Source organism: Typopeltis vanoorti, chromosome 6 (genome assembly GCF_054136105.1).
Source record: "Typopeltis vanoorti isolate ZY-2024b chromosome 6, IOZ_Tvanoo_1.0, whole genome shotgun sequence".
Taxonomy (NCBI): Eukaryota; Metazoa; Arthropoda; class Arachnida; order Uropygi; family Thelyphonidae; genus Typopeltis; species Typopeltis vanoorti.
In genome coordinates this window covers 122,101,321-122,117,783 of record NC_143554.1, presented here as the reverse complement: position 1 = coordinate 122,117,783, position 16,463 = coordinate 122,101,321, and the positions used below count along the sequence as shown (strand labels likewise).

The window sequence follows — 16,463 nt, the reverse complement described above, 5'->3', positions numbered from 1 at the left end:
CATGGGAATATAACAAAGATCTGTATTTAAGTTTTGTCGATCTGGAAAATGTATATGAAAAGGTGCCAAGAGAGAAGCTATTCAATACGCTGCAGTTATATGGTGTCAATGGGACATTATATCAAGCAATACTTAGTCTTTATTTGAGTTGTAAGTCAGCAGTTAGAATTGAAGGAAGTACAGGAAGATGGTTTAATGTTAAATCTGGTGTGAGACAAGGATATACATTATCCCCTCTGTTATTCATTATCTATATGGATCGCATTATGAAGGAAAGTGGTATTAAACATGATATCGAAATTGGAGATGTTAATGTCAGCTCTTTGCTTTATGCAGATGATGTTATACTTCTAAATAAATCTGCTACAAGTCTGCAAGATTCTCTGACTAAATTGAATAGCTGTTGTAATAGATACTGTATGAAGGTCAGCAATAAAAAGACAAAGACAATGAAAATAGGCAGAATCATTGAAAATGTCAACTGTGTTGTGAATGGAGAACCTGTGGAACAAGTAAAACATTTCAGCTATTTAGGCACGATTTTTACTGAAGATGGTAAATTAAATATAGAAATAGACAACAGAATCAGCAAAGCTGGTATGGTGGGAAGTCAATTGAATAAATTCATATGGAATAAGAAAGAAATTAGTCGCAACACTAAATTAGCTGTATACAAGACAGTGTTCAAACTAGTTTTAACTTGTGGATCTGAGAGCTGGGTCAGAAGTAAAACACTTGACCAAAGACTAGAGACTTCAGATATGAGAGTCCTGAGAAAGATTATAGGCATGAACAGGCGGCATCAATGGCAGTATCATATTAAAAACGAGGATATTAAGAAAGAACTTGACATTGTCAGCATCCAGGAATGCATTAGCAGAGCTAATCTCAGGTGGTATGGTCACTTATGTGGTGGTATGGCGAGGAAAGATTAGCAAAACAAGTGTTCTCTGCCAGGTTGGCAGGAAAACGACCGAGAGGAAGACCAAGATATAGGTGGATTGATATGGTACAAAGTGCTTTAGACGATAGAAATATAAGAGCTGATAATATTGGAGTCTTGACAAGTAACAGACTGATTTGGAGGAAAATTGTAGATAGGAAATTAATAATGATGTAATTTTTTTTCATGTAGTACTATCATATCCTGTACACCCCTTTAGGGTACATGGCAGGAATTTTATGACGATGATGATAATTGTCAGAGGTTCTAGTTTTTACTCCCTGAAGATGTCTCAGTGACAGACGAAATACTGGATGCATTAAAATTAGTTTTTAATCCTTTCTTATTGCTGTCAATACTCCATTAAACCTCCAGCATGATGTCCTCCCACCACTTAAGCCCTATTAACACATGGAAACCATCTAGACGCCTACCAACTAATCAGTGACTTGCAATACAAATTCTGCCGCTCGCGATCTATAATCGATCTTCTAGCTTTTACTGCCTGCCTCTGGACTGAAGCCATAGAAAAATATGGAGAAATGTTTGCTCTTGACATTTCAAAAATTATTTAATGAGATTTTTGTCGCAGGGGCCTACTTAGCAAGCTGCCATTCTGTGGTCTGCCTTCCATGCTGTAACTGGATCTCCAACTTTCTCACTTGTTGCTCACTAAATGTCATAGTGGATAGTTTCCTCTCCTAAGATTTTCCCCACCAGTCAAGGAATATCTCAGGATTCTGTTCTTTCACCTACTCTCTTCCTCTTATATATAAATGACCTGCTCTCACAGACTTACAAACCTATGCATAGCTTTGCAACTACAATGTGCTCCATTTCTCCTTTTCATTTGACAAACCTTGTAGTAGTCACTTCCAGACAAATCACATTCTGTGTTTTGTCAAATGGTCAAATTTGTCAAATGGTCCATGGTCAAATATATTAGCGTAAATGTTATTGATGTAAAAAAAACAAGTAAATGTTCTAAGAGTAAGTTTAATTCTGTATGTAGAAGACATAAGTTATTGTTAATCAGGCTTATACTTGATAAGTTTATTGTTTAATTGGTAAGAAAAACCAGTAAGAATACTAGAAGTTATGCTTAGTTATAAGATAAAATTGTAGATCTAAAGTAGAATTACTTATAATTATCTAAGACTTGAAATTTCATTCTCTCAGTGCTTATATGTAAATTAAACAGTGTATATAGAATTTTAGGTTTAAATAAATTGATTTGTGAACGATACACTGAGACTGTCTGTCAATGCATAGATTTAAAAACTATGAACCTGCATAATCTGACTAATAAGGGGGAAAGTATTTATGATATGGCAAATAATAAGTTATAGCCACAACTGATATAAAGTAAAGGTCAGAAGTTAATAGGGAATATCTGCTTTATCTTTGTGTATATTTCTTACAAACTCACACTCAATAAGTAATTTAACTGATGCAGCCGTAAAACAAATAAATTCATTAAACTACAGCGTATGAAGTAAAATGGAATATTTGCAATGGTGCAGCCGACATAAAACAAGATGAAGTAGATTATTACAGTGCCATTCATCATCTCTGAAAGCAAAAATATTCATATAGGCAGCTTTGGTGAAAAAAAATGATGGCCACTGTCTTCTGGGACTATAAAAGGATCTTGCTCATTGATTTTATTCAGCAAGGAACCAGAATTGATTTTTGTGTTCACTCTTTCATAAATTGTCTGTCACCACACTTGGCCAGAAACTGTGCTCTTCATTGTAATCATTGTTGTGCCCTTGTTTAAAAAAAGACATTATTGCTTAATCTTACTATCACTCATTATGTTAGGCCCTAAGCTTTTCAGTCATCAGGAATTTTTGCAGCACTATTGTTTGTTGCCAGCAAAAACCATATCACACCATAAGCCTTGCAACTGGCAGAATTTTTTATCACAACACTTGTTATAAATTATTCGTAGAAGACAACAACGATAGTGGGAATGAAATAGTGGATAAGAAAATTAAAAGATAAGATAAGCGAAACACCTGGATAAGAAGCTGGCCTCACATCACTGACATCATTCTTCACCATAAGTGACTAAAATGGAAATGGGCCAGACATCTATCCAGAAGAGAAGATGAGCAGTGGACCACCATACTAACGAACTGGATTCCAAAAGAAGGGAAATGAGGCCACGGACTTCCTAAAAGAAGGTGGAGTGATGAACTGTCAAATTTTGTTGGGAAAAATTGGTCAACCATTGCCAAGAACAGAGAAAGGTGGAAAGACCTAGAAGAGGCCTTCATCCAGCAGTGGACAGATGTGGCTGAAAAGAAGAAAAAGAAGCCACTAATCATGCATAATACTATTATGCTATAAGCATACAATCTTTTGTGGGTATGATATATATTTAAAAAAAAATGTGTGTGTGTGTATATATATGCAGAAACTAATTTTTAATTTATTTAATTAAAACATGTACATAGGATATCTTCAGGTGTAAACAGGAAAACTAGTAGACAAACAGAAAGACTAACAAAGGTGACAACTACTATGTAGTCATACAAGCGTGATGTTTTTAAAATATTTGTACTTGTGTGTACATGCAATTGTGGCTGGTATTTATTCCAACAAGTTTATACTTGGATTTATATTCAGATGTTTTTGATCCAGTACCATTTCTAAGGATTCCTAAATTATTTTCTCAGTTGTGTCATAGCAATGGTGCAATAGTTCAGACTTGTCCCATAACACTTGATGTCTCATTGCCAAAGTATCTTTTGGGTTAGCTGAAGAAAGTACATGGGATGACAAAGCTGGGGCCTCACTGGGACTTCAACATCTTGTTCAATATTCTTCAATCATAGATTTTTCTGTCTGTTCATAGTAAGGTGGCCTTCATTTGCACTATAGATGGTTGACACCTAGATATTTAAGTGGGCCATGTTTGAGGTTTTGTGGATTAGAGTGATATCATCTTGATAAAGGGGTGAATACTTTTTTTTTATTTTGTTCTAAGTATTTTTGCAAGTTTTATGGAAATAGAACTATATTAATATATGGAAGAGTTGATGAAGACTGTTTTAATTCATCATCAGAAATATCTCCAATCCAATATTGGTTAAGTAGTCTAGAGATAATGTTCTCATTGTAGCCATTTTCAACACTTTTGTTGAAAATGGCTACATTGTTAAAATTAAAACTGGTTAAAATTAGAACTAGTAATAGAACTCCAATATTAAAAAAGTGTTTTTAATATTGGAGTTCTATAACTAGTTCATCCCTCTCGGTAATGAGGCACTTTTCTCTTGCTTGTAGTATAGAAATAATACCCAATTTTTGAGGTCTATAATGATGGGAGGAGGCATATAGATATGTCGGTGTGTGTGGGTGGGGGGACTACCAGATTAGATTATAACTTGTAGGGGAATTTTATGTTAGAATGTTGGCAACTGAGATATTCATGAAAATGCAGAAGTGAAGGTAGTCCATGATTCCAGACCAAGACTATATTGTCAATATGCTTTTTTCCATAATTTTGGTTTATGGTGGTATTGTTCTCTAACCCTTTCTTTGAAATGCTTCCATATACTTTACTTAATCCTCCTCTTCTACCTTTTATGGTTTTGAGGTATGTATTCTTGTAACCACAACTGTAACCTGAAAATATGATGGTTAGCCCTATGCCTCCCAGTGTGTCCTATGTCTGTAAATGCGTGTGCTCACTGGGCTGGTTTTCGGCTGTTCTGGGAGATGGCAAAACTCGAGTTTCTGGGTGAAAAAACCCCTACCTCCATATGAGACTAGCTAACTCACCTTTCATCAAAGAGACCAGATAAAGGTTCCTCACATCACTGACAGGAATCGAACCCAGGTCTTTCTGATCAAAGGGTCTATACTTGTCTATACTGACTGCACTATGGAGGCTCCCATATAAAGACATTAGGAAGTAAAATATGACATTAAGAAGAAATGTTTTCATATAAAGATTTGCTAAAACTGGAAAGAGGACTGTGGCTAGATGAGAGTTCTGTTTATGTGTTGTTGTATTTGAAATATCCAGTAATAGCCAAATGTTTACGCGAATGTATAAACATAGTTGCTCAACAATGCTACACACACACACACGGTTAGAAATATTTTAAAAACATTAGGTCTTGTATAACTACATCGTGGTTGTCACCTTTGTTAGTCTTTACTTTGTCTACTTTTCTGTGTTTGTACCTGAAGAAATTCTATGTAAAATATGGCAATTAAATGTCATGTTTTTGTTTATAATTAACATAATTATTTTATTCCTGTGTTCTGCCTTATAAACTCTTACTTTGTGTGTGTGTGTGTGTGTGTGTGTGTGTGTGTGTGTGTGTGTGTGTGTGTGTGAGAGTGAGAGTGGTCTGAAAAGTTCTCGGCCTTGATCATAGATGGCAACACTATCAGCAAGATTTTTTTTTTTCTGAGTTGGTACATCTGTCATAAGCATCCATGTGAAGTTGCAAGTCATTCTATCAAGTAGTTTGTTTTATACAGCTGTCTGAAGCAAAAATGTTGTCTGTAACCCTTGAAATGGATAAAATTGAGTATCATGTAACTATAAAATTCTTTGTAAAAGAAAGTTTAACGGCAAAAGAAATTCATTCGAAGTTCATAAAAGTTTATGGATACTCTTCTCCTTCGTTTTCGACAACTAATAAATGGGCTGCTGATTTTAAACGTTCACGTGAAGGATGTCCGAAAAGTGTAGCAACACCAGAAATCATTGATCAAGTGCTTGATATGGTATTGGATGACCAGCGAGTCAAAGTGCGTGAAAACATGAAACTCTCCTCTTCTCTGACCAGTTCTTGGAGCATTTTAACAAGAATAAAACTGATTTTGTGCATTGATTTATTACTATGGATGAAACTTGGATTCACCATTACATACCAGAATCCAAACAGCAGTCAGAATAGTGGACAGAAGTCGTTCCATCAGCAGGAAAGGTCATGGCATGGTGTTTTGGGATGCTAAAGGCATCATTTTGTTTATTAATTATCTTGAAAAGGTAAAATAATAACTGAGGAAGAATATTTTGATCTTTTAACCAGACTAGATGAAAAAATTCACGAGAAAAGACCCGATTTGCAGAAGAAAAAAAAAATCATCTTTCATCAGGACAATACACCTGCCCACAAAGGTGTTTTGGCAATGGGAAAATTAAGGGATCTGCACTATGAATTGTTGGAACATCCACTCTATTCCCCAGATTTGGCTCGTTCTGACTTCTATCTCTTCCCAAAACGAAGTCTTCCTTGCTGGTCGGCTTTTTTCTTTGAATCAAGTTGTGATTGCAGCTGTAGAGGGGTGTTTTGCAGATCTTACTGAGAACCACTACAGGGACAGGATAATGATGCTGGAGTATTGCTGGAATAAATGTATTAGTCTTAAGGGGGATTATGTTGAAAAATAAAAATAATTTTGAAATTATAAATATGTTTTTTCATTGTTAGGCCAAGAACTTTTCAGACCAACCTCGTGTGTGTGTGTGTGTATATATCTATATATACAAGCAGCTCAGACGTGAATATATTTCATGTGAAAAACTTTGTTTCCCTTACTTGAGAAAAGGATTAAAACCAAGTATAAAATTTCTTGGTATCTTTAACGTGTAATACACCCAAGGTAAAAAAACTTTCAACATATATACAGGGTGTCCCTGAATTCATGGCCCAAGTGTGAGGGGATGGTAGTACACACCGAAACCACCAATATTTGTCATAGAACATGCGGCCGCAAATGCAGCTTGGTGCCGGTAGGGGGTGCAGACGAGGCGGTATGGCTTAAAAGCGCTGGATTGCCCAAATCCCAGCATTCTCAGCGTTGACCGGACATGAGATGGAGCAGTTTACGAATGCAGAGAAAGCCGATATGCACCTGATGTACGCCCTAGCCGATGGCAATGGGAGAGAGGCACAACGACTGTACCATGAGCGATATCTTATGTGCCATGTGCCTGATCATTGTTTGGGTGGGGATTGTGCATGACTACTTAATTGGACCCCTACCTACTGGCGGACTGCCTCGCTGGACGAACGTACTGTATTTTTCTGCAACAGGTTTTGCCAGAATTGCTTCAGGATGTTCAAGTCGCCATCCGCTCCTGTATGTGGTTCCATCATGATGGGGCACCCACCCATTTCAGCATGAACGTGCGTCAGCATCTTAATGCCACATTTGGGATCCGATGGATTGGGCGCGGTGGTCCAATTCTGTGGTCTCCCCCCCTCCCCTCCCCAGATCTGATCTTTCTTGTCTCGATTTCTTCCTGTGGGGACATTTGAAGAGTGACGTGTATGACACGCCTGTGCACTCCGCAGAGGAGATGGCAGCCCGACTGTCTGCTGCAGCCGGCGATGTGTGCAACAAGCCTGGTGTTTATGAGCAGGTATGCCAATCACTACTCCCCCGTTGTGCCACATGTATCAACATTGGTGGGTGGATGTTTGAGCATTTGTTGTAATGATCTCCAATAAATGTCACTCTGGAAACCTGTGTCTGTCCTTCATTTCCGACTCCTCACTGCATTTGCGGCCGCATATTCTATGACGAATATTGGTGGTTTCGGTGTATACTACGATCCCCTCACGTTTGGGCCATGAATTCAAAAATATAATTTACAAACCATTTATTTACATATATGTACTTTTGTACCAGTACGTTAATATTGAATACATGTATACATACTAAACATTTAATTGGCTCATCAGTATTAAATAATTTTCTTTAAATATTAAACTTGATTTAAGTTAAGGGATATTGTATCCCATATTGTTTCTTAGCCGAATAAGAAACTCAGAGTTTCGTGCCGAATATAGAAACTATATAAAGTTCGGCAATTCCAAGCATAAGCAAATACCTGGATAGCACCACCTGATCCCTTAGGTAGTGCAAACTGAAGCAACTCATAGAAAGGGTGGAGCAAGCCCTGATCACTATTCTTGATATTTACCCATAATGTGAGCTTAGCTCCTAGGAGCTGTATTACTGTTCTACATTATGAGAGAAGGTCACTACCCAGGTTTCAACCTTTATTGAGGTCTCATCAGTGAGTAGGTAGACCTAGTTAATACCAAGTTTGTAGCAAACAGAACTTGCATCCCTTTTTATGAGAATGGAGATCAAGGTGTCCTAATAATTTACTAATTATATGAAGAGCCAAAGGCTTCAATTCGGTGACATGAACTTATTTAAGTTAAGGGATATTGTATCCCATATTGTTTCTTAGCCGAATAAGAAACTTAAAGAATTTCATGCCGAATATAGAAACTATATAAAGTTTGCTGATTCCAAGCGTAAGCAAATACCTGGATAGCAGCACCTGACCCCTTAGGTGGTGCAAACTGAGGCAACTCATAGAAAGGGTGGAGCAAGCTCTGATCACTATTCTTGATACTTCTATGAGTTGCCTCAGTTTGCACTAACTAAGCTGGTCAGGTGCTGCTATCCAGGTATTTGCTTACGCTTGGAATCGCCGAACTTTATATAGTTTCTATATTCGGCATGAAACTCTTTGAGTTTCTTATTCGGCTAAGAAACAATATGGATACAAGATGGACGGCAGGACATGTCCTAGCTCAGTGTGAGGTGCCTTGCCTTAAATGTGGCACCATGGATCACAAAGTAGACACCTGCCCATCCAGAAACCAGGCAGAAAGGATGGGAGGTGCTATCACGCCAGCTACAGTAACACCACTAGTAAATATTAATGAAACAGAACAGGAAGGCTGCACATAGCACAATAGCAACAGGAATCATAAACGCAATAAGAAGGAAGTGCCTGTAACTAAGAACGCAGAAACGACCAACAAAGAAAGAACAGAGGACCAAGAAACAACTAAAGATCAAGCCACCACCCCAGAAACTGCAGTGGAAGAAATAAAGGAACATAACCAACAAGAAACTATCACTTTAGATACAGAGAAGGAAAACGAAGCAGAGGAAGAATGCGAAACAGAGGAAGAAATGGAAACTACTAAAGAAGAAGGTACACAAAAGCGGTCACGAAGCCCTGAAGAAGGGAACATTAAAAAATCAAAGCCAGGTAATACAACCTCATCGGAAGAATCAGAAGCTGATGAAATGGAGACCAAAACAACAAGACAGGAAGAGGCTGAAGAAATTTCTCTAGAAGAAAGCAAACTAGTTATGTTTGAAAATATGTCTAAAAATGGGACTGCAATAATAAAGATATGGAGTTGACCCATCGAATCCACAGACAGTTTATTCGTAACAATGTGCAGAGAAGATGGGCCAAACGTTCCTCCTTCGGAAAGGAATTATAAGTATGAAATGGAAGGACATCTATATCGAGGACACAGCCACAGCTGTGCCCAACCAGGTAACGGGTCATCTGGGCCTGACAAACGCCAAGAGTAAGTACTTCTGCAGAACTTTGAGAAAGTTAACAGAGTCAGAGATCAAAGAAGATACTGAGTGGTTTGAACGTAAATACTTCCAAAGGTTACGACAGCTAGGAAAGTTAAGTTCATGCTGAAAGGGGTTTAAAAAAAAAAAATGTATATATATATATTTTTTTTGCTTGCCCCAACAGTTTTTGATTATTAGTCCACAAAGGAGGGGGTAGACCTGAGAACCCGAGCTGCGAAGGCTTACATCAAGGCGGTGCAGCTCCATTGTGGGCTGCATCACTCGGGTCAGGTTCTTCCCCCCACTCTGTCAATCTCTTTTTATTTTGGGAGTTTCATTTAAGGTTCCATTGATTTCTTTCAAAGTCATATCAGGTTTCTTTTTCTCAGACCAACTCCAGAATTAATTAATATTTTTTTTCTTTTCTTTTCCTTTTTTTAAAGTTTTATTTCAGATATGTTACAGTGTAAACTGTAAAGAATAGATGTCAGGAGATTTTCTCCCCTCAGTTGTCCTTCAAAACAATGGATCCCTTTAATTCAGCACTAAGCTAATTAGTCAAGTTCCAAAATTCAATCCTATATAATTTAAGTTTAAATTGTTTTCCATTTCTCTTTCTTGTAGGAACAAGAGATGTCTACAGACACCTGGTTTAATTTAATTTAAGTCACGTTTATATATATATAGATCAATAGGTGTTAGGAGATGACATCTTCAGACACCTGGTTTAATCTAGTTTAAACTATGGGGTAAAGTAAAGTACATTTAAAGTTTTTTTTTTAGAACAGGTGAGAAAAGATAACATGTACAGACTGTTTAGCCACAACCTCTTACTTACATAGCTAAACAGGTCGACTGAGGCCTCTTTATTATCTCTTACTATCATACTCTACCTTTCTTTAACTTCCCCTATTACTACCCGCTGACCCTCAGCAATCTTTATACTCCAGAGGCTGATGATGAAAGACATGAACTCCCATTCTACCTACTCACTGATGAGACCTCAATAAAGGTTGAAACCGGTCTGGGTAGTGACCTCTCATAATGTAGAACAGTAATACAGCTCCTAGGAGCTAAGTTCACATTATAGGTAAATATCAAGAATAGTGATCAGAGCTTGCTCCACCCTTTCTATGAGTTGCCTCAGTTTGCACTACGTAAGGGATCAGGTGGTGCTATCCAGGTATTTGCTTACACTTGGAATTGCCGAACTTTATATAGTTTCTATATTTGGCATGAAACTCTTTGAGTTTCTTATTCGGCTAAGAAACAACATGGGATACAATATCCCTTAACTTAAATAAGTTCATGTCGCCGAATTGAAGCCGTTGGCTCTTCATATAATTAGTAATTAAACTTGATGTTTGCCGAAGATTTAAATATACAACTGTTTTAGAAAAATGAGAGTAAATCATGACAGACTAGTTAAAAGTAAATTTTATTTTATGTATATTGTTTTTGAAAGCACAGATTTTAAACTTTAATTCCATTATCCTAATTGCATTCTGATCTAATGTAAATCTTTTTTTTATATGCAAAGAAAAAAAAGTATCAGCTAACAATGAACATTAGTAAAACTTCATTTTGTCATTTTTAGTGTTTAATATTTTTCCAGCTTAAATTAGACTTTTGGTTTTAAAATTGTAATAAGTAATATTTTTCTTTATTTACAAAAATAATTTATTTTGAAAAGTTTGAAATAACTTTTTGACTTTATATTGATACATCTTTATTTATAGTTATTCCAAATTTTTGTAGCCCACTAGTCCAGTTTCAGTTACTACATTCCAAATATCATCTCTGTGCAGCTTCTACAAGAGCTTTGCTTCTTACAACATATGTTAAGTTTATTAACCTGTTTCCTGAAATTAAAACAGATATTCAGAATGTAAGTGTGCATTTGTATGTATGTCTATTATATCTTTTATTTTATGTTTATAGATGTGTGTGTAATGGAAATGTGAATTTATTCATGAATAGAGAAATGTATACAGAAATATTCATATATCAAAAACTCAGAGATAAAGTCTGTTGGATGAAAGTAAGTCAAGTTGCTCTGTTTTGTGCCAAATGGTAAATGTCAGATAGTTCATATAAGACTCATGAGCCTCATCTTCAAAAAGAGGTTTTTATTTATGTATTGCCAAAACTATTTCCTTTGTCTTCCTCTTCTTCTGTGTCCATTAGTTATCCTGTAGAGAGCAAGAGCACCGAACATATGTGGAAGTGGATGTCAAAGTTGGTGTCCCAACCATTCTAGCTGACTTTTTTTTTGAATTGTTTCTATTAGAGGTCATTGCTGGTTTCTTCAAAGATAACAGTGTTAGAAATGTGATCTTGCCATTTATATCTTAGTATTGTTCGAAGACGTTGTCCCAAAGCTATTGATGATAGTAACTGCTCATTGAGTAGTGATGTTCCATGTCTGGGCACCATACTTCTCACTCCTTACTTACACCTTCCTTATACAGCTTCCATGGATTGATATCTTTCTTTTATGAAAAATCTTCAGTGTTAATCCTATAACAATTCCTTACCAACTTGTATATCTCTGTCATATCACCCCCTCTTCCTCTTCTCCATTAGACTCTGCAAATTGCATCATCTCAACCTTTCTTCATACTCAACATTCCAGGGACCACAAACTACCTTAGTCAATTACCTCTAGACCTTTTCTAATATCTTTTCATCCTTTCAAAAACCAGGTGACCCAATCTGTGCAGAGTAGTCCATATGTGGCCTAATCTCAAGACTTTATATAATGGAAACAGAATCTCCTTCCTTCTACAAGTTAATGCCCTCTGAATCATTGCCAGAATTTGTTTTGTCCTCACAATTTTGTCAATCTGTCTCCTAAATTTTATATCCTTATCCACCATCACCCAAGATCTCTTATTTCCTCCACCACCAACAATATAACCCCATCAAGAGTAACTTTGTTTTCTAAATTTTAATATCTTACATTTCACAACATTGAATTGGTTTCCCCACTCCCATGCCCATTCACTCAGTCTATTCTTCTTGTAAGGCCACAGCATCTGCTATACTCCTCAGTTCTTCACAACTTGGCATCATTTGCAAACAACTGAGTATCAACATTCAAATCTTCCCCAATATCGTTAACATACAAGTTAAAGAGCAATGGTCCTGAAACAAATCCCTGAGTTACATGACTAGAGATTTTCCTCCACTAGGATATTGCTTCCCTGGTACATAACTTCCTGACATCTATCAGATAGCCAATGTCCAATTCAGTGTATGAGTCTAATATCCTGCCCCCATCTTCTCTAGTTTCACTATTAACTTATCATCTGATAATCTATCAAAAGCCTTTGTGAAATCTAAGTATACTACTGTGTATCCATCTCCTTGATCCATTTTCAGACCAGTTTCAACCTTTTTTGAGGTCTCATCAGTGAATAGGTAGACCTAGTTAATATCAAGTTTATAGCGAACAGAACTTACATACCATTTATGAGAATTGCCAAGAAGGTGTCCTAATAAATTATTAATTATATGAAGAGCTAAAGGCTTCAATTCGGCAACATGAACTTATTTAAGTTAAGGGAATTATATCCCATATTGTTTCTTAGCCGAATAAGAAACTACATAAAGTTCGGCGATTCCAAGCGTAAGCAAATACCTGGATAGTGCTGCACCTGATCCCTTAGGTAGTGCAAGCTGAGGCAACTCATAGAAAGGGTGGAGTAAGCTCCGATCACTATTCTTGATATTTACTCATAATGTGAACTTAGCTCCTAGGAGCTGTATTATTGTTCAACATTATGAGAGAAGGTCACTACCCAGACCAGTTTCAACCATTTTTGAGGTCTCATCAGTGAGTAGGTTTCTCTTATAATGTTGAACAATAATACTGCTCCTAGGAGCTAAGTTCACATTATGAGTAAATATCAAGAATAGTGATCGGAGCTTGCTCCACCCTTTCTATGAGTTGCCTCAGCTTGCACTACCTAAGGGATCAGGTGCAGCACTATCCAGGTATTTGCTTACGCTTGGAATCGCCGAACTTTATGTAGTTTCTATATTCGGCATGAAACTCTTTGAGTTTCTTATTCGGCTAAGAAACAATATGGGATATAATTCCCTTAACTTAAATAAGTTCATGTCGCCGAATTGAAGCCTTTGGCTCTTCATATAATTAGTAAATTATGAATTAGACTTTATCATAGGTATGTACTTATAGGAACTTATAGTGTATATATATATACAGGGTGTTCGGGATAAATTTGACAGTTTCGTAAGGAAAAAGAAAATCTTCTTTGTATCTATTAAATTTAATGAATTGACAAAAAAACATTACAGGCAGAGTTAATTACAATACTATCAACAAGATTTACTCAAAATAACCACCATTAGCATCGATCGCAGCTTCAATTCTGCTTCGGAACCTCGAATAAGCTGATGCTACAGTCTCCCTGGGAAGGGCCGCAAAAACTGTTTTAATTTTATCCATTAACTGGGCTTTTGTATTACTGGAAGTACGATTGGTGTCTTTTTCAACTGCGCCCCATACAAAATAATCCATGGGGTTAAGGTCTTGGGAGTTTGGAGGCCAAACATTTGGACTGGTGAAGTCGTAGAAATTTTCAGACAACCATTTTTGACTTTTCCCAGAGGTGTGGCAAGGGGCCGAATCCTGCTGCCATACATACGGCCTACCATTGGCTACCCTTGTTATCCAGGGCTTGACTACAGTTAGCAACTCCACGAACAAAGCCCGAATTCCAATGGCAGGGTTCTTCAACACCTGTTCCTGCAGATTTGCGAGGAATTCTGCTGTACGAACGCAATCAGATCGTCTGCTAGGGATCTTTCTTCTTGCTACATCCTCGTAGTCACCATTGCAAGTCTCTAGTTCATGCCTGATTGTTTTTACTGTATTCAGGGAGCATTGGGCAGCAGTCGTAATATCCTTATTTTGATGGCGGGCACGAATCATCATGATACAAGTTATTCTCTTCCATGATTCAGGTGGGTTCCAGCTATCCATCCTTTCTGACATCTTGTATATGAATGAAGAAGGGTCCAAACTTTTAAATGAAGAGAAGTGTGTGTTAATACATGTAACTTACGGAAAAATATAATTAATTATAAATATGTCAAATTTATCCCGAACACCCTGTATATATAGAATTCAGTACTGTCCACGATTTCAGGTATTCGTTCGGTGGGCGAATCTTGGAACGTATCCCCAGCAGATAAGGTGGGATTACTATGTGTGTGTACACACACACACACACACATACACACACACACACATATATATATTACCCACATGCAAAAGGTTGCAAAACATATAAGACATCAGTGTTGTGTATGAGCAAGATAGTAAGTAGAAATCTATTAATGTTTTTTTTAAAGCTGACGGTTTTAGTCTTTGAGGAAGACAGAATGAAAAGGATATTTCAAAGAACAGAAGTAGATGGAATGAAAGAGGAGAAAAAGAAATTGATGTTGAAAGTTTTTCTACTTGGTTATACTATAAATTAAAGATGCCAAGAAATTATATTCTTGAGTTTGGCTACTTGTACGGAAATATGACTTCTGCATTACTTCAACGTTGGTATTACTTCTGTGTCTGGCTCCCACAGATGAGACCTCAATAAAGGTTGAAACCAGTCTGGGTAGTGACGACTTCCAGTGACCTTATGGACATGTATAATCCATAGCATTATACATGTCCATAAGAATATGTGCTTTGCATTATGGGATACTAAGGCAAGTGATGTGAAGTCATTAGCCTCTACATACAATTGCCCAGTTATGAAGTTATTTCATGTGCAAACTTTGTTTGCTTACACTTGGATAAAGGATTAAACCAAGAATATAATTTCTTGGCATCTTTAATTTGAAAGAAATGGGTATTGACCAGCATCTGTTCATATGGTTTTGGAAGAAACCAGAGGAAGAACAGTAAGCAGTTCAGCAGAGCATTGTCCATGAAAATACTTGTAGAACAAGCATTAAATGCCTATAAGAGCGATTGGAATGAGTCTTTGAGAGGGGAAAAATCATCAGTTAGTTGGATTGTACTCTTCTGTATAGTCAAGCAGTTTTTAGGGAAGATTTGAATGTACCATTCCAAATTTGTAAGTAGTATTCCATTGTTGGGCAGATTTGGGATTTATACAGCATTAGCAATTATACAAGTGAGAAGTAGCAACTTGAGTGGAAAAGTACAGTATTTTGGCAGCTGCAGAAGCTGCAGCTGAGATGTGTTTATGTAGCCAGATAAAGCTGGAGGTGTTAGTAGTCCAAGAAGGAAACCTAATCTTGTTTGGATATCTGGTATTATTGAAGGATAGAAGTGATGTGAGCTCTTTCTTTTGAGAAATTAGAACTGAATTTTAGTAGCATTGAAGTTTATGAAGTTTTCTTCTCCTGACTAAGTATAGCAATTAGATCTAAGTTCAGGATATTGGTTATGATTAATCTTGAAGCTTCTAATAATTATTAGAGAGGCACTACAAAGCTTGTCAAATGAAAAAGAGGAATATAGTGTATTATCATCAACAAAACTATGGATAGGATTTGAAATCAGTGAGAGCAAGTTGTGTATGTGCAGGAGAAAAAGAGTGGGTGAAGGTACTTAAACCTGAGGTACTCCATCAGTGGAGAAATCTGAGTAGAGGGAAACCTATGACATTAATGACATGTAGTGAGTTACTAAAAAGGACATGCCTTAGAAATGTTGAGAGCAACCATAGAAGTTTCTCCAAACATTTCCATGGCGAGAGGTGGGTAGTGTAGGTTAGAAGATCATTTATAGATTAAGAGTGGTGAAATCTATATTGCCATTAGCTAATGAACTGGTTTGTCTCCATGTAACAGGATAGATGCCAGTTGAGTAGGAAAGATTGAAAGGGCTGAAATAATGCATTGTTAGTTCTGGAACACAATTTTCAGCACAATAGGAGAATGGTATAGGATCAGATGACTTGTTTGTGTCCAAGTTATTCAGGATTATTCTGATTTCTTTCTGGTGGAAGATGGGATGATGTGGAGTGAACATTTCTTGGTCAAGTGGGGGAATTTTACCTTGGTCGTCTATGCAGGATTGAATGTTGTCAGTCTTGTGTATGGGTGATGTTATTACTATAGTTCCATCTGGATATAAGAG

General features: G+C 36.9%; 1 protein-coding gene across 1 annotated transcript in view; it reads left to right on the top strand.

The window, feature by feature from the left end:
- LOC150105884 (AP-2 complex subunit alpha-like) overlaps positions 1–16,463 on the top strand; it is a 383,042-nt gene that overhangs the window by 256,887 nt on the left and 109,692 nt on the right. Inside the window, exon 16 of the mRNA XM_090393652.1 lies at positions 11,081–11,210. Within this exon, the coding sequence (XP_090249778.1) occupies positions 11,081–11,210 (130 nt within the window). The remainder of the gene's footprint in view (positions 1–11,080; positions 11,211–16,463) is intronic.